The sequence below is a fragment of the Scardinius erythrophthalmus genome (assembly GCF_964197995.2).
Source record: "Scardinius erythrophthalmus genome assembly, chromosome: 17".
Taxonomy (NCBI): domain Eukaryota; kingdom Metazoa; phylum Chordata; class Actinopteri; order Cypriniformes; family Leuciscidae; genus Scardinius; species Scardinius erythrophthalmus.
This window is the reverse complement of record NC_138237.1, coordinates 37,339,687-37,365,095: the sequence shown is the minus strand read 5'-3', so window position 1 is coordinate 37,365,095 and position 25,409 is coordinate 37,339,687. Positions and strand designations below refer to the sequence as shown.

The 25,409-nt window shown below is 37.6% G+C and overlaps 1 protein-coding gene across 2 annotated transcripts in view; it reads right to left on the bottom strand.

The window, feature by feature from the left end:
* The window catches only part of camk2a (calcium/calmodulin-dependent protein kinase II alpha), a 53,651-nt gene that overhangs the window by 13,548 nt on the left and 14,694 nt on the right, over positions 1 to 25,409 (bottom strand). The window contains exons 3-13 of one of the 2 annotated variants that reach the window (XM_081389946.1): positions 18,242 to 18,301; positions 14,435 to 14,489; positions 13,256 to 13,321; positions 12,782 to 12,854; positions 11,290 to 11,392; positions 7,434 to 7,517; positions 5,692 to 5,786; positions 5,484 to 5,606; positions 5,137 to 5,220; positions 4,045 to 4,087; positions 716 to 756 (exon numbers count right to left, since the gene is read on the bottom strand). In XM_081389946.1, coding sequence (XP_081246072.1) covers positions 716 to 756; positions 4,045 to 4,087; positions 5,137 to 5,220; positions 5,484 to 5,606; positions 5,692 to 5,786; positions 7,434 to 7,517; positions 11,290 to 11,392; positions 12,782 to 12,854; positions 13,256 to 13,321; positions 14,435 to 14,489; positions 18,242 to 18,301 — 827 coding nt within the window. Of the gene's footprint in view, positions 1 to 715; positions 884 to 4,044; positions 4,088 to 5,136; positions 5,221 to 5,483; positions 5,607 to 5,691; positions 5,787 to 7,433; positions 7,518 to 11,289; positions 11,393 to 12,781; positions 12,855 to 13,255; positions 13,322 to 14,434; positions 14,490 to 18,241; positions 18,302 to 25,409 lie in introns of those variants that run through there. The other variant, XM_081389947.1, reaches the window with a different exon arrangement.

Below are 25,409 nucleotides of genomic sequence, written 5' to 3'. Positions count from 1 at the left end.
GGTTTGCTATCTCACTTCATTGTACTCTATTCAATGAGAATAAAAGGGAATTGGAATTGGAATGTTTTACAAAATATTTAGGCTTTCTCTGAAAAAAAGGAACAATGGACTCAATTTCAAGACAGCTGGGCGATATACAAGGGAGGTAGTGGCACAGATTCGCTGATTAAGTCCTTGTGCCTGTGTAGCGAGCAAAATACCAATCTTTCTTCAGAGGCAGTGGCATCAAGAGCTGCCACAATCGCAGTTAAAGGCAAAAATCATTTAACAAACCAGTTTACCTTCGCTAACAGGATGAGAGGAGGTGCAAAGTGGATGTATGGTGTAGTCAGACAAAGAATTGGAGGACAGGACTTTAATCTCACACACCAACATAGTGTCGGCCCAGATCCGGCCCACATCTGGTACGCGTTGAATGCACATGTACCAGATGTGGGCTGACACTATGTTGCTGTCTGGGATATGATATGGCAAAAAATAGTGAAAGTAGAATGCTATTTCAAAATCAGCTGTGATGTTTTGTTCCTGAGTGTTTTCAATAAATTGTTTATGTGAATGATTCAACGATTCGCTCACAAACACACAAAAACAGTCAAAAGTGGAGTGAACTGTTGTCTATGATGTAATATAATATAACATAACGTAAAAAAATATAATAACAAAATAAAGTTATCCAGTGTGTAAATTCTAGGCTTAAATCTGATTTCCACCCTACCTTCACACCATCTGTCTTCTTGCTGACGCCACTCTTTCCTCCTGAAGAGACAAAGAAAAAGAGTGAAATTGCTATAAGAAAGGGCACAAAAGCCCAGAAAAGCATAGTGAGAGGCATAGCACTGCTCTGCTCTGTTCTCCAACTCAAGTTTGGCTCTGGAGATCTGTTGACTTTTTAAAATAGGAGCTGGGAGTTTCCAGCATACATAATCACACACTCCCACACTCCAGGAAGTGCTCACTTTTAATGGCTGCTCAAAACACACAAATAATCAGGAACTGTGAGTGAATACAAAATGTAAACCCATCTAATTCAAAAATCGAAATACATTTGAGAATAATTTAGAAAATCTAAGATATAGTCCAAAAATGGAAGATTCGTGATAGCTGAAATTAGTCAGACTTTTATTGAAACTATTATTGGATGGGTATTCTCTCACCTTCTATAGGAAACTAGAATTATCAGTCTTGGTCATGCTTGACCTACATCTCAGTTTGAATGTTCACATTGAATAACAGACAGAGGTACTAAACACTAAAAATGCACTGCTGACTCAAGCCAGTATGTTTCCACTGAACATTATCTTAAGTAGTGGAGAATGAGCGCTCTGGGTAAAAATAGACTGAATGTGATGAATGATCAAGAGTGTTTGGGAGTGATAGAATAGCCTATGCAAAAGCTACGGCTGCTAAACTTGAACAGGTGGAGCTATCTATTTTAGTTTAGATATAGCTGACCTTTTACAGACCCTCACCCACATGACATACACTCCCACAAGGAACAGAATACTTAAAAAAGAAAATAATTCTCAGACAGGATCGGATTAAGGTGTCGTGGCGCCCCTGAATCTGTGGCATCTACTACATGTTCACTCTAGAGTTCATTTTGTTGATCCTGGAACAACATTCCTGATGGTAAATTCAATCCTAACCCTATCCCTACCCCTGAACCAGTTATTCCTAAAATCAGAGGGAAATGATAGATGAATAACACTGATGTAGAAGCAATTAAAGGGATACTCCACTATTTTTGGAAATAGGCTCATTTTACAACTCCCCCAGAGTTAAACAGTTGAGTTTTACCGTTTTTGAATCCATTCAGCCGATCTCCGGTTCTGGCGGTACCACTTTTAGCATAGCTTAGCATACATCATTTAAGTGGTCAAGACCATTAGCATTTCTCTAAAAAAAATGACCAAAGAGTTTAGATATTTTTCCTATTTAAAACTTGACTGTTCTGTAGTTACATCATGCACTAAGACCGACGGAAAATGTAAAGTTGCGATTTTCTAGGCTGATATGGCTAGGAACTCTACTCTCATTCCTGCGTAATAATCAAGAAACTTTACTGCCGTACCATGAGTGCAAAAGGCGTAATGATATGACGCAGCGCCTGAAAATAGTTCCCAGCTCGGTAACTTCCAACGCTCCCTGTGCAAGCAGGTTGTCACGTTGGTTATGTTGACGGAAGGTAGCCTATTATGAAGTGACATCTGAATAAGCAATTCTTCACTATGGACAATGGAACCATTTTGCCTGCAAAATTTTGAAGTTTGACTAATGTGACTGTGCACTTACACCTGAAAAATTGAGAATGTATCTAAAGAAAAACTTCTTGTCATTCAAACCCCAGCATCTGCAAACTGGCATTCGCCAGGGTCCCATATTTGGGTTTACATATGGCGAGAGGATTACAGATGCTGGGTTTTTGAGGTCATGCCAGTGGTGAAGGTCTGTGCCTGAAGCAATAAGTTAACTCTCAGCGAACAGGCATTGGATCAGGCATCCCACGCACATATTGTAGGACTGCTGCAACCACTCAACTGGAAATAAACTAACATTCATTTAACATAACATTTTTCATCTGTCTAGCAGAATCACAGTTTAGACAGAAAGAGGTGTATAGTAAAATTGTTATAGCTTTATCTAGATACATTATGAGCCATAGCAGTTTTCCCGTCATCTCACCACCAGAGGTCATCTGTATATTGAGTGTTTGAAACCTTGCTTCTCACAAGGGTTTCCCATTCATTAATCAGACTCTATATACAGTAGGTCAAGATGGAGTGAGATAACTCCTTCATTCATTTCCTCTGAACAGCAAAATTGTTTGAGATTTAGTCAGTCGTAACACTATTATTGTATCTAATTTTGTGTCACTGGAAAATCTGACATTTTATTATGTTGAATATCAAAGGTTTTTGTGTCTGTTTGTTAATGAGGGATAATATTGTTTTCATTTTGAAGGGAAAAGATGAAAGCAAAGCTTGGGGTAAGATGCCCAAAATTGGCACAGTAGCTCACTGTAATTAGTGTTTTTATTTTTTATTTAACACTTATTGTAATTAATGGGGTTGTTATTCAATAATTCCATTGAATTTAGTTAGATGTACATTCAAGACATTCATTAAAACCTATAAGCTAATTGAGTGTTATAATTGAATTTCAAATCACTGTTGCTATTATGACTTAAATAAAGTAAAATATGAGCAATTAAATATTTATATATTCATGTACCTTTATTTATGTCCTTGAATAAATGTACCTTTCAGATTAATCTCTTTTACTGTGGGATTGTGCCTTGTCTGTCATCAGTTATTCACTTATTCGACTAAATTGTCAAAACATAATTTTAAATTAAATAGTTGGTTAAATATTTAATATTAATTTTAAGACCTGCTTAAAACAAAATATTTTTTTATTATGCCCTCAGATATGTAAAACCATAGAATTAAAAGGGGGGTACTTTCTTTCTCACATGACTCTATGACAGTGACACTATTTTCTTTTTAGAGCTGAACTCTGTGTGCATCATTGAATCATTATTTTCTTGTTTATCACTGTAAAGCTGCTTTGAAACAATCTGTATTGTATATAGCGCTATATAAATAAAGGTGACTTGACTCTGCACAATTCCTTTACTGTATTAGAAATGCAAGTTTCTTTCTACCATGATCTTGGACATTAGGCACCATTGTTGAGCATGTTTGGATAGTTAGTCTGGACTGCTGTGTGTTTCATCACTCGGCCAGTTCTTGGACTGTGTTTGATAAGATGACATGGCTTGGACAGATATGCCAATGATTAGAATTAGTTTGTTCAATTTCAATTCCAAATGCTTGCAAATGGCCAGACTCATAAGCATCAGCCATCTTTCAGTAAAGGGCCTCAAACACGACAAGATTTTCAAGCATCTCTACAAACCTTCATTGCAACGTGAATCAAAACAGTTCCAGTGTGGTTCCTGATCATGACATACTCATACACACTCATTTCACACAGGGTAGAAACAAAAACAGTTGATAACAGAAATATAATATTTCGAGTCACCTGAGAAGTTTCTGGTGGCCAGCATAGTAGTGAGAATAGCTCCCTGAAGGCAAAAACACAGGATCTTTTAGCAAACGTTCCTCAGTAACAGTGGTGTTTTGTTATCAGAGTTACAGTATGCAAAATTAAGTAGGAATTTGAATGGAATTGGCTTTTGATTTTTTATTTATTTTTTTACTTTCAAACAAGATCACAGACAGTAACATAGTGTCGACCCAGATCCGGCCCACATCTGGTTTGCGTGGAATCCACATGTACCAGATGTGGCCCGGATCTGGGCCGACACTATGTCACTGTCTGGGATTTGTCAAGCCAAACAAGACAAACTTTATTTTTCAGGTAATTTTTTTTATTTTATATGTTTGACTTCATTTTTATTTGTACTTCGGACTTTAAAATTCTACATCTTGTATGCTACCTCTGCTAGAAATTGATTTGGAATTCAAAAGGCTTTTTGGAATTCCATTTGGAACTGTTAAGGATTCCGAATTGCCTGGTTTTCACCCAAAATGTATTAAAGTGGAATAATGTTTATAGTTGATGGAACAACCCTTCACTCTAAAAAAAAAGATGATTCTTTAAAGGTTCTTTACATGTAGTAACAATTCTATTTAGAACCGTATCATCATGAAGAACCCTTTATATGCTGAAATGGTTATTTGCGTTAGAGTTTAGGGTTCTTTATTCCAGCTTTATTCTTTATTCTTTATTAATATATACAAATAATATTGATAATAGTAATATTAATAATATGAAGATACTAATATTAATGAAAATAAATATTGTTGAAAATGTTATTTATAACACCATTAAGGTCCTACAGCATATAGCACTTTCAAAAGCATGGTTCTTTATGGAACCTTATAAAAAGGATTCTGCCATTGATATAAGTTCAGCAAATTAAAGCCAAAATACAAGCCAAAGAACCCTAATTTGGTACTGTTTAGAACCAATTTTCTGAAGAGTGTTGTGGGGTTCAAACCTGCAACTTTTTGGGTACCAGCCCAGATCTTTACATCCTTCTTATTATTCTAAACAGAGTCAATGCGATCTCACAGTACGAGAGTTTCTTGCAGCCTTATATAAACTTACCTTAAGCTTCCTTCTGGCGTTGAACTTCTTCAAACATTCAACAGTCTCCTGTCTATGCATGCAAGATGCAACAGTGGAGCGATGCTAAAAGCAAAAAGAGGCACGGTAAAACATGAGGATAGGCTGAACATGTAATCTCAACATGATAAAATACTTCTGAATTAATCATTCAAAAAACATTCCCTTCGGACCTTTGTCAATTAATTAATTGCTTTGCTGGCTAAATTAACCGGTATATAAATGGTCAAATGTAACAATACGTGAATACATTAATGAGGCATTTTTCTCAACTTGCAATAAAAGATGCATGTTTGTTGTACATTCCTGATGGACAGTCATGAACTCACTGAGATCCACGGGTGCTTGAGCACCTCCGCAGCAGTGATGCGTTTAGCTGGGTTGATGGTCAGCATCTTATTAATAAGATCTTTTGCCTCAGGAGTGACCGTATCCCACTCAGGTGAAGGAAACTGTGGGTGCAACAAGTATGAATCAGACACACATCATTTCTTCTGGCATTATCATCAACACTATATGAAGGACGCTTTCACTGACATCATATGCGCCAGCTTTAATTTGCTGATAGAGTCTATGTTGGTCTTCATCCCAGAAGGGTGGGTATCCAACCAGCAGGATGTAGAGAATCACACCTAAAGAAGAAATTAAGATGGATGTTAATAAACTTTAAGCTTTAATCCATGCATTATATATAATCTATGCTAGAGAGCAAGGCACTTAATACAAGGTATAAGGAGAGACTTTTATTTTCAATGTACTTTTTGAGCATTTAACACCTTAAAGTCCCCCTGTGGTGAAAACACAGCTTTTAATGTTGTTAAAACTATATGGTGTTTTTAATATGCTTTAAGACAAACCATGTGTAAATTCATAAGTCGACAGCATTGCTGAGTATTTCCTCCTTAAAACTGCAGTGAACCAAAGACAGTCTCAAAAACACACTTTGAAATCGCTGGTGTTTCTGACGTCACAAACTACCTTGTAACCAATCAGATCAACGTGTGATCGTCAACCAGTGGATCTCTGAGCTGAGTGAGTGAGTGGAGGCGGGGCTCATTTGCATATTCATAGAATAGCGTATAATATTATTATAATTGTGAATGATTCATCCTTGCATACACTCTTAAAAATAAAATATATCTAAAAAGTTTGATTATAGACTATACTTGACTCTCCAGTGCTGGAACAGGGCTAAAACAAAGTGTGGAGACAGATCTGGCTATGCAGGCTCTTTGGCATTATCCTGAACATTGTATAAGCATTCGTTTCATGTGTCATTGTAGTTGACATCGCTAAATCATTATAGATTAACATTATGTTTGCTGTTGTGGTAAAACAGCAGTTTTTCTGTGTTGGAGTAAAGAGTCTGTGTGGGAGTCTGAGTTGCGCAGGGACCCGGCTGCCTGTTGACGACGTTAATGGGCTCCGTCTCTAAGCTAACGTTAGCTAGTGCTGCACACGGTTGTCGCTGTAGAGAGCGGAAGAGAGAGGCAAAAAGGCAAGGCTCTCGGGAGCGTGCATAAAGAGCACATCCTGGAAAAAAAGTCCTTCACATAAAAAGGATTGCCATCACTATTGTGATGTAATTTGGTTTTCCCAGGGCTATCTGTGATCTGTGTGAATAAAAGCACAGAATAAAGGAAAGCTCTGGCGGTATAAAAAAACTAAATCATTCAATTTCAGAACAATTATTGGAACAACTTTTCTGTAATATATGTGATTTTTTACAGTGTGGCAAAAGACATTCAGCTTTGGTTACAGACGTGCAAGTCAAAATTCGCTGTACATCAAAGCGAATGTAGCATTGCAATGCAACACTCTGCAATGGATGCTATGGTACCATACTGCATCATCATGAATGAATGAGGCATTTATATAGCACTTTCATATGTAAGCCTACTACTGTACACCCAAAGTGCTTTACAATCATATCAGGGAATCTCTCCTCAACCTCCACCAGTGTGAGCATCCACTTGGATACTGTGACGGCAGCCGCAGAACAACGGCGCCAGTGCGCTCACCACACACACACCAGCTATAGGTGGAGAGGAAAGAGAGTGATAGAGCCAATTCAATGGATGGGGATTATTAGGAGGCCGTGATTGGCCAAGGCCAATGGAGGGAATTTGGCCAGGACACCGGGGTTACACCCCTACTTTACGAGAAGTGTCATGGGATTTTTAATGACCACAGAGACTCAGGACCTCGGTTTAACGTCTCATTCGAAGGACGGATCATGCATCCTTTCAGTGTTTGATGCAAAAATATGAGACACTAACCACATGCCCACAGGTCCACAGCTTTTCCATAGGGGTCCTTCCGTAAGACTTCAGGGGACAGGTAACCAGGAGTGCCAGCAAACCCTAATGTCAGAAGAAGAAAAAAAGCATTTATAACCTTTATTTGAGCATATATTTCAAAAATGGAAAATGAGTTACATGAAAAAAGAAAATTTGAAGATAATTACATTTGTACAATTTAAGTTCCCAGACTACTACCAGAAAAGTCTCCAGTCAAGCTTAAGGACCCCATAAAATGCAAATCACGGTGACCCTCTGGCCTCACCGGCTCAACCACTTTCATCGGGTCTGCCCAGCCTCCGATGGTCGATAAACTCAGACTTATAACTATTTGGCTCCACTTCAGTTCAGGGTCCATGACTCCTCCTTGGTCCTTTGTTCTGCCGGCTCCACCGTGGCTCGCCGGTCCCTCGACTTGCCGTGGTCTGAAATCCCTGCGACTCCATTGGGGTCCCTTGACCACCTTGGTCAGTCATTGCTCTAGTACCACCACAGATATACAGGATCCCGGCTACACGTCACCCTCCACCCCTTTGGCTGCACTGGGCTCCTCCTTCTCGCCAGCTCTGCCTTTGTCCTCGCTCCCAACGATTTTGCCTTGGTCTTCCGATCCCCTGGGTCTGCCTAGTTTGTTGTCACTTTGGCTCTGCATCCCTTCATCTTCACCTGTGTTTTTTGTCCTCAGAATGTTCTAATGACCTTTCGGTCCTCTGGCTCCACTTGATCAGTACCTCGGGGACAAACAAGGAGGATAGTCCTGCTGGCTCCACCGTGGCCTTCAGCTCTACCTTTGCTCCTTGTTTGTCTGGTTTGGTTATGACTCCTGGTCTTTGGCTCTGCCCTGGCTCTTGTATTGGTGCTGGATTCTGGTCCTGAACCACCGTCCCACCCCCTGTACCGCCTCCATTCCTGAACTCTAGAGTTATGCTAGGGTTTATAACCCGCTCATTATATTCATCACATTATAATGTGCAAGTGTAAGGCATGTTAAAATCCTTATCTATTTATAAATAAACACCATGTACTATGGTATAGCTATGCTATCACATGGATTGTGTCACTCTGGCATAAATGGTACCCAACAAATTCTATATTCAGGTAAAGTCAGTGCTTGAAGTGGGCACTTCTATATTTTAATCTGTAGCGTACTCTCACTTTTTCTTGCGTACCAGCACTTCTCACAAGTTGCTGGTACTTTCAAACGAGGAGGACTCCCTGCAACAAGTGGTGCTTCAATGCAGAGCCACGCTCCCCCTGTCTGGACGTCATGGGTTGAGCTTGACCTAGTCCAGCTCCACCTCTGTCTATCTAATGGGTGGAGGGATTGAGTTATGGGTGGGGATATGGAGTGGTTGGACCTTCTAGCTCCACTAATTACACCCAATTTTAAATCTAGAAAGGCGCTGGATGTCCAGAGACTTCACAGTCCATCCATGGCACTGCAGTGAGTAGCCTCTCACCCTGAACACGATTTCAACCGAGGAAGACCCCCAAACCCCCATCCTCGGGAGTACTGGCACTTATTTATTTCCCACTTCGAGCACTGGTAACAGTAAAACCTATTTATTGACAAGCCAGCAGCAGGCAAGTCCACCAAACTCCAACAGGCACTGAAAAAACAGCCATTATCTTAGCTGAAACTGGGTAAGCCACTGCCTTATATGTACTGTATTAGGGGTGTAATGGTTCTCGGTAAAAAATCGAACCGCACCGTTCTTCACCCACGGTTCGGGATGCATTTGCAACGCGGTACATCTCAAATCTGATGACGCATCTATTATATGGTTTGTAAAAAAAAAAAAACAACAACGCTTAAAACAGACAGTTCTACATATAGTATGTATGTTTCTGTTGATGGATGCACATTCTGGCTCCCCAATAATACATTACAACAGCGATGATCAAAAAAATTATCGTCATTTACTCTTTGTAAACTTTGTTCAATAGGAGTGCCATTTGCTTGAACATGACCAGTCATTTACGCCGTCATCACCCAGTTGTTGATAGTGTGAGACCTGAACAGCACACATTGCTATCTGTGTTTAAACTAAACTCATTTAAGCTCTGCCAATTTAAACATTCACATCTCAGACAGCACACAAATACTGAGTTCTCTTTCAAGTCTTGCTTGAACAGACAAATTCACACAAAAATGATGTCAACATGCCCGTCCTGATGAGTATCCTAGCAGACATAGTCTGTTATGCCTTAAGTGAACTTATACGGTCGAGAAAGGAAAGGAAATGTAACAGTATCAGTCTACTGAATCTGTGCATTATGTCTTAAAGGGACAGCAGCCCTTGGTTGAAAAACTAATGAAAACCTGAAAAACCTAAAATGACTGTTTATTTTATTAGTATCTGTGCTATATTATATTTATTTGTACTGATTATTTGTTCTTTTTTGTTCTTTATTTTTATTTGACAGTAATCATTATATCCCTGAACATGGCACATACCGAACTGTACCGACACCGTGAACCTAAAATCGTGATACAAACCGAACCGTGAGCAATTTGAACCATTACACCACTAATATGTATACCCTAAAGATGAGCTGTCATTGTGACTGAATCAAGAGAAGTTGACAAGGAAAACAAGTCAGGCTTGCAAAGTAACCAGATGTAATTGCAACCTTGAAGACAGAAATCTGAACGAGATGGTGCTAAGGCCCAATGATTACGTCAAAACGCACACGTTAAAGTTAAAGGCAAGCGTTAAAGTGACTCATATGAAAGAAAACATAAACTCATATTGTTTTTCTTATTCTCCTAAAATGTACAGGGTGGGCCATTTATATGGATACACCGTAATAACATGGGAATGGTTGGTGATATTAAAGTCCTGTTTGTGGCACATTAGTATATGTGAGGGGGCAAACTCCTCAAGATGGGTGGTGACCATGGTGGCCATTTAGAAGTCGGCCATCTTGGATACAACTTTTGTTTTTTTCAATAGGAAGAGGGCCATGTGACACATCAAACTTATTGGTAATGTCACAAGAAAAACAATGGTGTGCTTGGTTTCAACGTAACTTTATTCGTTCATGAGTCATTTACAAGTTTCTGACCACTTATAAAATGTGTTCAATGTGCTGCCCATTGTGTTGGATTGTCAATGCAACCCTGTTCCCCCACTCTTCACACACTGAATGGCCCCCAAGGTCTCCCGATCTAACCCCCTTAGACTTTTATCTTTGGGGTCATCTGAAGGCAATTGTCTATGGTGTGAAGATACGAGATGTGCAGCACCTGAAACTACGGATACTGGATGCCTGTGCTGGCATTTCTCCTGCGGTGTTACTATCAGTGTGTGAAGAGTGGGGGAACAGGGTTGCATTGACAATCCAACACAATGGGCAGCACATTGAACACATTTTATAAGTGGTCATAAACTTGTAAATAACTCATGAACGAATAAAGTTACGTTGAAACCAAGCACACCATTGTTTTTCTTGTGACATTACCAATAAGTTTGATGTGTCACATGGCCCTCTTCCTATTGAAAAAACAAAAGTTGTATCCAAGATGGCCGACTTCTAAATGGCCACCATGGTCACCACCCATCTTGAGGAGTTTGCCCCCTCACATATACTAATGTGCCACAAACAGGACTTTAATATCACCAACCATTCCCATGTTATTACGGTGTATCCATATAAATGGCCCACCCTGTATACAGTAATTGTATCAAATGTGTAAAGATTTAAATCAGCACCAAAATTATTTATATTATATTATATTATTTGAAGATATCTTTGTAGCGTTAATCTATGTTTTTTTTTTTTTGCAATTCCATATTAATGCTGTTTGGTGGTATAATAAATGGGTCAATACCAAACCAGGCCTGTTGTTCCCCTTCAACCTCAATGGCAAGGCCAAAGTCTGCTAACTTCACAGCTGCGCCTTTCGATTTGGAAGCCAGAAGCAGGTTCTCTGGCTAGAAACATGGAAACAAACAGGACAAAAAAGAAAAATATTAAACTTCCAACATATTAGAACATACATATTGGAGTAGTATTTCACTAAAGTTAATTGATAAAAGGCAATACAATTGTATTCTCCTTGAGCCGATTTTGTAAATTGAGTTGCCTTGATGTTATTAGCTTTTAAAACTACCGATCATGATATCTTAACATCACTTTATGCTTGGCTAGTCATATTCAATGTACTGCCATGTGTACTGTATATCTTACTGGTGTTAAGCAATATCTGCAGAGCAGAAACTGTTCTGTCAATGACCATTGCTGTTATGATTGACCGTAAATTCCCAGATCTAAGACTTAAATGTCACTGGGGCTTCTGTACCTGAATACACAGGTTTGAGACACAACCATTTGGAGACAGCACAATCAAAAGGTTATAAGGTCAAAGGTGTGAGCAATTGTATTATAAGTAGTTTTATTTTTTAACCACTTTTTCAACTCACAGATTAATTCTTGTGAGACCCCAACTTGCTGAGTCTTGGCTGCTTCAGATTTTAGAATTATATTTGTGTCTTTTTAAGTTTCCTAGTGTTTTTTTCTTCTTCTAGATATAGTCAGAGCTTATGAATTTAGCATGAGTCGTACTGAAGAAAAGATAAAAATGAGCCACTTGTGGGATCTCACTGCATGTCTCTCACTCCCAGTGTGAATGTGTTAACCTGTTAGATAAGGCCGCTATAATGAGAACGTTTTGCTTATGCAGTATACTGTATGTAAAATAGGCCTTAGTTGTTATGTCTCTAAACAGTAAGATCAGTTGATATATTATTACACACTTAGATTAGAACTGCACTGTTAATCGTTAAAAGATAGCGATCTCGATTCAAAGACGCACGCGATCTTATTCCTAAATGACAATGATTCGCCTGTGTCTATTGAACCTTTGACAAGTACGATCACAGCGAACATTCAGATCTGCGTTCTGATCAAGAGAGAGCAGTTGTCATGTTTAAGTAAGAAACATCTTCACAAACACACAGTATCATTATTTCTGTTATTCAATAATTCTACTTATCACAGAAGTACAGAAGTTTAGAGTTCGGATATAAACACTGATGTCTACGGAAGCCATCAAAATCACCTTTTAAAAGTAACTGGACACTTTAAATAAAGATTGTATCGATTACATCATTACACCAGTAGGTGGCGACAAGACTGTTAAAAAAATTTGTTTGTCACTGAATCATTCACTAAAGAGATTTGTTCAAGAACGCTGATTCATCCAGTAATGAAACAAGTGAAATATTTAATCATTCATTCAAACCGATTCAATTTTTTTTTAAATTAATGATATTTTGTTGTGCTCGGCCGGCCCATAATGAGTGCTAATCATAATAAAATACCTTTAAGTCTCTGTGAACGACCCCCATCTGATGGCAATGAAGAACAGCCTCCAAAATCTGCTGTATGCAGTGGCTTCAGGCAAAAAAAAAGAAAAGAAAAAGAGAGAAAACTTTTACTCAAATACAGGGGAATATATTGGCCACACTGGACTTCGACACGTGACTATGTTATCCATTTTGACCTGTCAAATGTACACATTCCAGTTTCTTTTGCTTTGCTTACTGTAACAATAAGAAAGCTATTTTCTGTTTTACTAAAGTGAATTTTATGCAGTCTTATGAAAATGCAAAAATGGCAGTTTTATGGATAGTTGTGCAAAATTTGTGAGTTATCTGGCTCTTGTCAAGGCAAGGACACTTAATTTTGGACTATTTTAGTTAGTGTGCATTTATGCATTTGCATATTTGACATTATTTGTGTAATGCTTTTATACATAGAGTGAGTTTGTGTTATGCTGATGATAGCCCACCCACCTGGCATCTGCTTCGCTGTAATATTCCCTGGCAACAATGTCTTCAAACAGCTCACCACCCGTTACTCTGGACCAGACGACAAGAATCAGCACTAGTTGAAGGATTATTTATTAAACTTCTATAGGAACGTCTGACCCTGTGAACTTTTCACTTTTCACACTCTCACTAGTTTAACAGAAATGAAAAAAAAAATGTATATAAGCACTTTTAAACATTGTTATATTTTGGCAACTAGGTGGTGCTGGCACTGAACTTATTAAGGGCATGGTGCCAATGAAATACCAAGTTTCCTAACCATATGAATACAGTACCAATCATTCGACCTGGTACGGCCCACGGACAAAGAAACCAGTCTAATGGTTTTAGGTCAAACTTTACTGTTTACTTTTCATATCCATACAATGAAAGTAAAAAGAGTTTAGAAACGATGTTGCCTTGACTCCATAACTTTCAAAATATCTATGCTAGATATGTCTATGCTAGATATATGTACATGCTAGTCTTCTGTGTAGTATAGTGTACATAATAAATACAACATAGGTATGTTGACTTTGTCAATGTGGTAAAACTTTTCCAAAGCAGTTGCAATATGAAGTTGCAAAAAAAAAAAAAAAAAGTTGGGTAACACTTTCTTTTAATGTCGTCTCATTACACGTTACATGTATTTATTATAGTGTTAACAGTAAATTATGTGTAACTACAAGCAACTAACACTAAAACAAACCCTAACCCTATAGTAAGTAGGCTACATGTTGTTAATTAATATTACTCTGTACCAATGTGTAATTAAACTGTAAAAAGGGCATGTTAAAATAAAGTGTCACCAAAAGCTGAAATTTGTTAGTTCTAATAATCACTGTTAGATTAAAATGCCTGAAGTCTAAGAAACACCCTTATGCTTTTCAACATCTGGCAATTTTAAGACAATAGTTTTATGAAGGTGTCATGCAGTAAGTGTTGTAATTATTTCAATATGAAGAAAGATATCTATTGTATCCACCCAAAGTCATTAGCTATTCCAACATAAACCCCCACATTAGCACAGGCAAGTAAATGTATTCAGCCATTTCTAAAAACAAATCATGCATTTACTCACATGGGCCTTTTTTAGGCCAATTTATAGTTTATATCAAATGCTAAGATGCTTTTTAACTGGTATGGTTGGTCAGAGAAACTTACAAGTCGAAGATGAGGTAATGGTGGCCTTCCTCTGAGATGCTGTCATGCAGTCGCACTGGTTGTGGTTTGCATGGAAAAGAGAAAAAGAGAAAACATGATCTAGAAGTCATTTTCTTACAGATATAGTTTTTAGGATTGTCCTTCTTGTTCTTCACTCACTGAACATTTCACTTTAAAACTGTAGTGAAACGCGTACGACGCAACGTATTTTACATTTTGCAAAAATGTTGCCACAGGTACGTTTTACTTGGACTACTCCTTTTGTTTTGTTGTTTATTTTATTATTAAAGTGACATTTAACATTTGCCGTTCTTGCCTCCTACTTCCCTGAACCTGTTACAGTTACGTTTGATCACTTAAATTCACATTATTTTATTTCATTCTAATGAAACAGCCGCAAGTGCTGAATTACTACTGCAGGTCACTTTATGTGATGAATTTAAGTTATGGAGTAACACAGTGCTGTTTTACTTGGTCAAAACAATCATACTATTAAAAAATACATTTAAGTGTGTTGAAAGTTATGTTATGACGCTACACTGTGTGTTCACTCCGTGGCTGTGATACTTGTTGCACACTGCAGTAGGCTAAGCTAGATCGATATGAGAATAATAAAAGCTGGATGACTTGTGTTGCTAAGTGGCATGCATTTAGATTTACAATATTGTCACAGTTATGATCAGTTTGTTTTAGCTTTCATGGACATTCATGATTTCATTAGTCACATGTCTTCCTTTTTTGAATTTTTTGTTTCTTTGTTACCATGGTCACCATCATCATGAGTTTGTTTGTTTCAGCTGTGTATTGTTAATAACCTTTAATTGTGTCAGTCCTTAAGTTCATCCTTTTCCACTGTTTGTAGCCTGGTCACATTTGTGTTAAGGTGTTTCTCTTCTGTGTGTTATTGTTGTGTGGATTATTAAAAACTACATTTGAACTTCATCATCTGTTCCTGCTGCTGACAAATATATTGTCTGGTGGAGAAAAGGCAAAACAAGAAACAATAAGACTAACTGTGTTGATTTATATAACAATGATTAGTTTTCTTTTAATAAATGTATCTAAACTGTTGCTCACCTGTCTAATAAAACACATAATAGGTAAAAGCGTCTTTGGTGTTTGGAAGCAAGGGTAGATATGACATCATTGACAGGCGACGCAATGACACGGGCCATTACACGGGTTAAAATAGCGGATTTCTCTTGATTTAAACATTGTTGGAAACATTTGGGATTATATAAATGCACAAGTCAACAAAATATATAACATTGTTCAAGTGTATTTTGGATATTGTAATCTTTTTATTAGGGGTTCAAGCAAAATTAATTTGCATTTTTATTTACAATGCAATTCATGCTTTTTCAGCGTTTAATGTTGCCTTGACTTCAATAACTTTTTAAATATCTAGGCTAGGGTCATTTGCATTTACAAAGCCATTTATGCTTTTTCAAACTGTTTGATCAAGGAAAATAGAATTTGATGTGTATCTTTTTTGGGGTAAGTCCTATAAAAGCTTTAAAAACCTTAATCGCACAAAGCAACAAAAATGGCCGCCGGTAGCCAATCAAATTCCTGCATCTACAGTTTGTGAATGACTAATGATTATGAAATTTGTCAGATCCTTAGAGACCGTATTTATTAGACTGTGTACCAAATCTGGTGAGAATCGGCCATTAGATTGCGCTGTAAAACTAATTAAAGTCAACTCTGCAGCCATAGAGCTATAACAAAAAAAATGATCTAGCTTCTGAACCCTTCCACGCCCATGTGCACATCCATTTCAAATCTCTCTGCCTCTCTTACTTACTCTAACTTGTCATAAGCCATTTGCCAAATATATAATATTTTAGAATGCACCTCAAAAGGCTACTGACAAAAAGCTAGCAAAAAATAAATAAATAAATAATTTAATTGATTAGCAGATATAAGCCAAAAAGAAAAAGTGTGAAGGAAAGCATTTTTTTCAGAGTCGTACATACTGTACATCCGAAGATATTCCTCTAAACCATTCTCAGTGTCATGCAGACTAGAGTTCACTCTATTCGCTCAGTTCAGCAAGTAGTCAGTATTACCATAGCAACTGCCTTGCCATGCCTTAGCAACCATTCAGAGCACCCTAGCAACCGCATTATAACATGACCTAGCCATATTTCGGCAACAGAACGAGACATGGGGTGGTCTTTTTACTAAGACTCATACACAATTGTTACATACACATGAAAAGGGAACTATATGAGTCAACATGTGGCAGTGAGTTTTGAAGCAATACACACATATTCTTTAGGAAATGTACAAAGCAAAGCGCACAACACAGGAGTATTTCACACAAACAAAAAGTCTTTAATCCAAAAATTCTTCAGATCACAGATCATAGAAACTCAGGAGACAAGAAACCAACCACTTTACATCAACGAGACCGGACAAAGAACTGAACACATCAGGGAGTATAGGTGCGTCCACGCCAATTACCGCAATTACATGATTTCAACTTGTAAAAAGCTTTCACGTCCTCGTAGAGCTCATAATTACAACTTGTAAGATGGGAATTGTTTGAGAGCTCCTACTTGTACCATGTGTCATTTAGGCAAACGCTTAATTCCCAGTCCGAGGACGTGAACAGCTCCAAATATAACGTCACGTGTTGTCATCTTGAAACTACTATAATTACGACATGGCGTGCATGCAGCATCATTATACACACAACCAACTGAGGGAACTAATTAATTAATTAATCAACAACAGGTGAACTGAATCAAACTGACACATAGGCCTACTAAGGGGACTAGGTCAATTGGCAAGACAGACACAAACACAAACACAAACAACAAAACATAACATCCTGACAATAACATGTTTAGCATCTATGAGCTGCAATTTTAATTTCCTGTATGTTAATTGACATTATATTTTGCTAACTCGGTTACTATTATAAGAAGTTTTTCTCTTAACACCCAATCCAATTTCATATGCAAAGCACCCTGATAAAAGACAAAGGATGGTAAACTTTCGATCTGAAAGTACAACTCCTGACGGGCTCACTCAGCTCCTGAGGGTGTGACATACACACACTTTAAAAGATCACTGGCTATGAATACAGTGGGAAAAGGAAGAATTTTAAAATTCTGACATGAATGCTGAGCTAGAAGTCTTCGAAGGTCCCCTTATGTTTGTTTGTGCCAGGCTGCGGCTTTGCCTTTCCATTCACCAAAGACCTTTTTCATCTGGTTCTCTCTCATCAACACAGGACTTGCATCAGGACTCTCTTTCAAACAGACAATACGTCTTATTAATTGATACATTAAGTATCACCTTTTCACAAAGGTGAAAAGCTTCATGCTTTTGATTTTCCACTCTGCTTCAGCTTGAACACTCTAACAAATTGTGTTTGCGTGTGTGATTTAGAATAATTTAAGAGTTTAGAGTCCCTAATCATGCCGATCACAGCTAAAGTATGTGAAAGTTAAAAGTGTTAGAGCATGTTATTGTCTATGGCCAAGAGAGTTATATCCTATAGTCTATAGACATTCTCACTCTGATAGTCAGATGTCTGAGGCTGATTCTGTCAGGAATCCCCCAAATCAGTTACTCGATCCAAATGCTTTTATTGATCATAATTAATTCTACATATTTCCCTATTGGGCTAATGTCCTACGAAATGTAGCTAGTTATTATTACTCTCCATTTACCTCAGCATTACAAATGATAATAGAAAATGGTCTCAGATCCTCAAACTCATCATGCCTTCAATTGGCTTCATATAAAAACAAGTTTATGTTACAATCTCATTTAGATGGCTTGATAACTTACCAATATTGGAGTGCTTCAGCAGTCTGCAGATCCTAGCCTCCCTGTCCAGCTTCTGGTGATCTAAAATATATATATAAAGAGATATTTCACATATATTAAAATAAAAGCATGAGTACTTCCTAGTTTTCAACATTCAAAATGGAAAATATAAAAGAGTACATCGTTTTTTTTTTACTGTGCAGTGGAAAAGATGGTACACCCCATGAAAGTAAAGTTTCTTAATTTTTGTGAAAGTTATCATTTATATTAAAGAAGCAAGTCACGCTTCTTATAAACCTCATTAAAGTGGTCTGTTTTGGTCTTAAGCATTTAAGTATATGGCACAGTCTGTAAGGTTGGGGTGAACTCAAGGTAGAGCAGGACCCAAATGTAGTATTCATTTTTCATTTAATAATAACAAAAAATGAAAAAATAAATAAAAAAGAACCAGAACTGAGCACACCCACCAACGCATCCATGGACAACACTTAACCCTGAACAGAGGAAACACAAGGGCGTATATTACCCTCCAGACAACTTGGAATTCAGATTTTTTCCACCTCCTACTTGAAAACAACATGTGGGACGCCGTTTGACCTGTGAACTCAGGGCAGATCAATCAATCCCTTCCTTAGCGAGTCCTGTCATCTCATGCCACTTCCAAGATGACGGCATCTTTAACAATCATAGGACCCTATTTTAACGATCTGAAACGCAAGTATCAAACGCGAAACGCAAGTAACTTTGTGGGCGGATCTCGGACAGATAAAACTTGCGGTTATGGTAAGTGCCGTGACATTTCCTGAACACCCACTAAGCACTGCCAATCACAACACACTGGGCCAGCCAACCAATCACAGAACACACTAAGACTTTAAGTTTATATACTGATACCTTAATTTTTGCTTTTCATCAGCTTTGATATAATGTTACACAACGTGTTCTTATTGTGATATGGCAAAATCATGTGGTCAACATATGTGAAGTGTGATTGACTGGAACTCACAGAGGTCAGAAGTGGGACATTTCAAGTATTTAGGAAATTCCCATTTCGACCTTGCCTTAAACGCAAGGAATAATCAGGCTAACAAGAGACAGGTGCGAACAATCAGGGAATCACAAAGGGTAACAGGAAACAGGAACAGAACAACATTACGAACTAAAAGTCCATATACAAAGCTAGCAGGGAACAATGTCAAAAGAACTTCAACATAAAAGTCCAAACACAAAACAAGGAACAGGTTCATCCTTCATCACTATCACGCCAAGATAAAAAAATCAATTTTATTCCCCTCAGAAGGAAGTGGATTTAAAGCCACTTCCATGCTTTAAAACCCATCATTCCACAGTATATGAAAATGTTTGCTATGCAACACTTACATAAGAAGATCTTAACATCTCAATCCTTTCATGCAGCACAGGTTTCTACAATAGCAGCAACTTTAAGCACTCTTAAATCACAATAATGACATATGTTTTAGGGACGGGTATATGTAAGTGACAACAACCCAGACAGCAGTAATATAGTGTCGGCCCTGATCCGGCCCACATCTGGTATGCATTGAATCCACATGTACCAGATGTGGCCCAGATCTGAGCCGCTGTTGCTGTCTGGGAAGGATGTGACAGACTTCAAACAATACATAAGACACAGAGCTGTTTATAGGTCAAGACTAACAAAGGTGGTCAGTGAGAATTCACCCCCACTCACCCATATTTAAAATATTTGTATAGTTCAGGGGTGTCCAAAATCGGTCCTAGAGGGCCACTGTCCAGAAGAGTTAAGCTCTAACTTGCCTCAACACACCTGCCTTTCTAGTAATCCTAGTAAGACCTTGATTACCTGGTTCAGGTGTGTTTGATTGGGGTTAGAGCTGAACTCTTCTGGACAGTGGCCCTCCAGAATAAGGATTGGACACTCCTGGACTATACAAATATTTTAAATATGGGTGTGTGGGAGTGAATTCTCATTGAACACCTTTGTTTATCAAAAGTGGCATCTCAGCATATACAGTGCCTAATGTTAGGAAAACAACTCAAAATATAGCAGTAGATCCCCATGAAATTACCTATACCTTTCAAAAATAATACTTAGATTTATACACATTAGAATTCCCTTAAAATGAGTACTCTATGTTGGAAGTTTTGCTCTACAATCCCAGAAAATAGAGGAATCAATTAAACTATATGCAGAATGATAAGACCCCAGGGCCATACGGTTTCTGTGTCGAGTTCTACAAAACTTTTTCTTCACAACTGCCATCACTGCTGCTCTAGTATGTTTAATTATTCTTTTGAACATCCATCAAACCTCACAGTGTCACAGTCATGTTCTGTTTAGTTTTATTACGTGTAACTTTTCAACGTGAAAAGGAACACGCGTGACCTTTCAACGTGATTACGTAATGTGCGGCGCATCGCAGAGCTAGTGCAACACGTGCATCTGTGGTTAAAAAGTATATAAATGTTTTTATTTTTAATTTTTTTTATGTCCGCTGGTTTGTCTAGTTAAGAATCTTATTCCTCGGCTGGGATCGTGTCGAGACTTTGAAGATGCACTGAAACTCACATTGGACCTTCAACCCGTTGGACTACACTGAAGTCCATTATATGGAGAAAAATCCTGGAATGTTTTCCTCAAAAACCTTCATTTCTTTTCGACTAAAGAAAGAAAGACATGAACATCTTGGGTGGCGTGGGGGAGAGTAAATGATCAGGAAATTTTAATTCTTAAGTGAACTAATCCTTTAAAGTCAGTCAGATTTTATATTACTTTTTCGTAGATTGCAAGGACTTATCTCTGTTTAGTATTTCACTTAATTTCCTCAAATCTGCAGAGTTTTGGCCCTGGGGATGATATGTGCAATGTGCATTTACCTTTAACTGGAGTTTAGCTGGAAATTGAGAAATTAAGCACAACCTTCTCCCATTTTCAAACACTTTGCATAGTTTGGGCCAACATAAGATCAGATATTAACCCTGACCCAGACTGACCTCTCAATCATCACATCACCCTTTAAGCCTGCACTTGTTCTTTTAATTTAAAATACAACAGGACCGAAATCATAAGAAAAATTATATGTTTCAAAGAAAATGCATACTTTACTTTTTATCTGGAGCTGTGTGGAAAATGTGGAATCTTCAGTTACTTTTCACATTTGTCAGTTTAGGCGAAACATTATATCAGTGCTTAGATCGGAGAGTCATTTTTTTATTTCATAATACTAACTTTTTGGAAGAATATTCAGATATCTCTACTTTGAAAAGAAACTTTGATTTGGGTGGGCACAATAAGGTTATTTCCTCAGAGAAGTGCTGAAATCACTGCAGTGTCATCCTACTCATTTGGATGATGCACAAATGCAGAACTCTCCGGTGGATTACATTTAGCCGTCCTTTTGAGGCTGTGTGTTCGTCAATCGCTTCCGACACATGGTTTTCGATTAGTACCAATTATTTTTAAGAGAGCAGCAAAATACAGATAGGCTTGTCCAATGGAAGTTTTTCCTCCGAAGCTTTAGGGAATTTTACTTAAGGAAGGAGATCAACAATACTCAGTTATTAAGACATTCAGTAGTTAACTTTCTGAAGTCATGGTGCAGGTTAATACAGGTTTCTTACTATCAAGTTATTGATAATAATAATAATAATAATAAACTATTATTGTTTAGCACTTGTCATACATAAAAGGTAGCTCAAAGTGCTTCACAAGGTAAAAACAAATTTTGTCAATACAATTACACACAATATAAATATAAAAATACTCCAAAGCAACCATAAAAGGTTCACAAGGTAAAATAAACACACGTTCACACAATTTTACACAATATCAATATACCCATAAGCAACTTAAAAAAGATTTGTCTTAACCTGCCTTTTAAAATATGAATGCTAGTTGCCTCTCTCGCTTCATTTGGTAGACAATAGTGGGTGAAAGAAACACCACCAGACTGTTTAAGATTTACTGTACAAGCCTATGTGCCAAAGGACCAGAGGATCTTAAACTAGAATTTGGAATCTTGACAGACAGTCTGTAACATATAAAGGTGCCAGATTATGCAGTGTTTCATAAGTTAATAAAATAACCTATAGTGAACTGGAACCAATGCAACTTCTTTAAAACCGGTGTAATATACTCTGTCCTTTTTAGTTTCATTGGTACTCTGGCTGCTGCATTTTGTATTAGCTACCAGTATATTACAATAAGACAGGAAAAAAATAAATGCATGAATTAGTGTCTTAGCATCATCCAAAGATTAAAAAACACAAAACATGATTTTCTCCTGGATAATAGCAGGGTTTTGGCAAACGTTTGCTAACTTAAGGTCTGTTATGGACAACCAAGTTAACAAGTTACTGAGTTAAACTCTTACTAATATAGCTAACCAAGTTGGGTTTACATGCCAATGAGCCAATCAGCTTAAAGTCCCCCTGTAGTAAATCATTTGATCCCTTAAAACTCATCTTTGATCACCAAAATTACATAATTAAACGTTTTTCCCTTGAAAAACAAATCGTCATACATATCTTGAATGTAACTCGACACCCTTGCCTGATTTAGTATGCGCGGTTCTATGAATATGCAAATGAGCCCCGCCTCCACTCACTCACTCAGCTCAGAGATCCACTGGTTGACGATCACACGTTGATCTGATTGGTTACAAGGTAGTTTGTGACGTCAGAAACACCAGCGATTTCAAAGTGTGTTTTTGAGACTGTCTTTGGTTCACTGCAGTTTTAAGGAGGAAATACTCAGCAATGCTGTCGACTTATGAATTTACACATGGTTTGTCTTAAAGCATATTAAAAACTACACATATAAACAACATTAAAAACTGGATTTTGACCACAGGGGGACTTTAACTAATGCAGTTATCTGAGATTGGATTTGTTAGAAAAGTACATCTGTGTTGAAAACAATTGTCTTTAAGTGTATTTCTTCACACATTAACATCATAAAGGCAGATGTTTAATGAAATACGAACACTAGCACTGTGTGAATATTGGTTGGGTCTATATGCTTTGAGCACAGGTCCATTAAATAATATTAACAGATACAACTTTTGATTTGTATAATGACGTGCAATGACTAAGATTAATAAATTATCTATAAAGGTTTTGTTCACAAATTGAACCTTTTTGTAAAGTGTTACCAAATACTTATAGTAAACATTACTAAATATATATAATATAATAAAGTATTCCTTTTAAAATAAGCATTTTATACACATTACTTTACACACACAAAAAAACAAAACAAAAAAAAAATGCTTGAGAGTCTTCCAAAGTAATCTGTACTTGAGAATACATTAAAGCCACCAAGACTTGTGTTTAGACTTTTCTTGAAAACATGCTCGGTTAAATTTGGAAAAAGCAAATTGGTAAAACTCTTCTTGAAGAAGGAATAAATCATGGTGGCTCTCTGGACAGCAATGTTTCCTCACAGCAGGAAAACCCAAGTCCCGACTGAGCCAGGAGTTTCCTCAAAGACATGCAGCATTGGTGAAGGGGAGAAACTAAACTGTGCTAATGTGTGTGTGTGTGTGTGTGTGTGTGTGTGTGTGTGTGTGTGTGTGTGTGTGAGAGAGAGCTGTGACGAACTGGCCATCTGTCTGAGGTATTCCCTGCCTGTGGCCTGAGATGCATTCCCATGAACCCACTGATGATAAGATCATGCAAGCAAGTAAAAAGTGACTGGGGCAAGGAAAATGTTGGATGTGTCGAAGTGAATGTTCATTCCAATAAGGTCATTTTATGATAAGTCTTTCCTCATCCATTTGTTATGTTGTTGAAAGTAGAGCAAGCGTTTAGTATGTCACAAATAGAATTGGGTGTCATTTACTGTCAACGACTCGGCACAACGCAATCAGTGTCAGGGTTTTCTGGCTGGGAAGCTCATTTTTCCCTCTTGGTTTCCCCAGTTCTCAGTTACACTACTAATAGTGTGGAATGTGGACAGCTGGTTACTTTGACTATACAGAGAAGGGGAAGTATTCAGGGCAGACTAAGGGTACGTTTACATGACAACAATATGCTTAAAATGGAGAAGTTTTCCATTTGAGTTTTCCACGTACAGACGACACCATTGTCAAAACGATCCCCATTCACACGGATCCGCAAAAAATGCTGTATTCTGCTGCCAGGCCAGTAGATGGCAGCAATGAAACACTATAGACTGAACATGTGATACGCATGTGCATGACGTCAGAGATTCCTGTTTTTGCTGTATACAAGGAGACCGTTTTCAAAAACTTATACACTTTTGAAACCCGTTTTCTAAAGTTTGCGTTTTCAGGCACCCAAAACGCTATTGACGTGTAAACGAACGGCCAAAATGCATGAAACGGTTTTTATTGCGTGAAAGCGCTATAATCCCATAACAGTGCAGATGGGATTGGAAAGTTCTGCGTGTGATCTACTGAAGACGCGCCAATTCAACAACACAAATGCAGTCGGATCATTTCCATAATGACCAACACAATCTACAGAGAGCAGCGCAAATTAGCGTCTGGTTTAAGACATGCTTTTTTGGGCATTAAATAACGGTGCAAATAACAGTAAATTGACAAGCGCAAACCTAAATAAATCACCTTGTGCGTTTCATTTAAATACTCTCCTCACATAAATTTTGTGTCTGAAAGGGAAACTTCAACAAATGTATAGCCTATGCAAGGTCAGCTGCACTAATTTTTCACTGTGTGTCTTTAGTAAATCCATCCTGATATTAGTTTTTTTAACAGCACCAAAAAGTCTGGCCCTAAGTCTTTCTCTGGTTTAGTTCACTTAGGCTTCTACTACATATCTTGTGTTTGTTATATTTATGATGATGGAATGGAAATGTTTTTTAAAATTGTTTTTTTTTCTAAAAGATTTGTGAAACTGTTGCTTTTTACACCCCCACATTTTTCTTCTTATTTTTTTACTATATGTCAATAACAATGATGTGGGATATTTGCTAAATATTGACCTAGCTAAGTAGATCTGAATATAAAGCAGCAATCTATCTATACCATCACAACATTGTATGATCAGTTAAATGCAACATTTACAATTTTACTGATCCTCTATACTTGATCAGACAGAATGTTATAAACACATGCATGTAAATTACAGAATCACCTACAGCTACAAAAATCTTTAAAGCTTGACACATATCGTGTAGTCTCATCAGACCATTACGATACGGTGT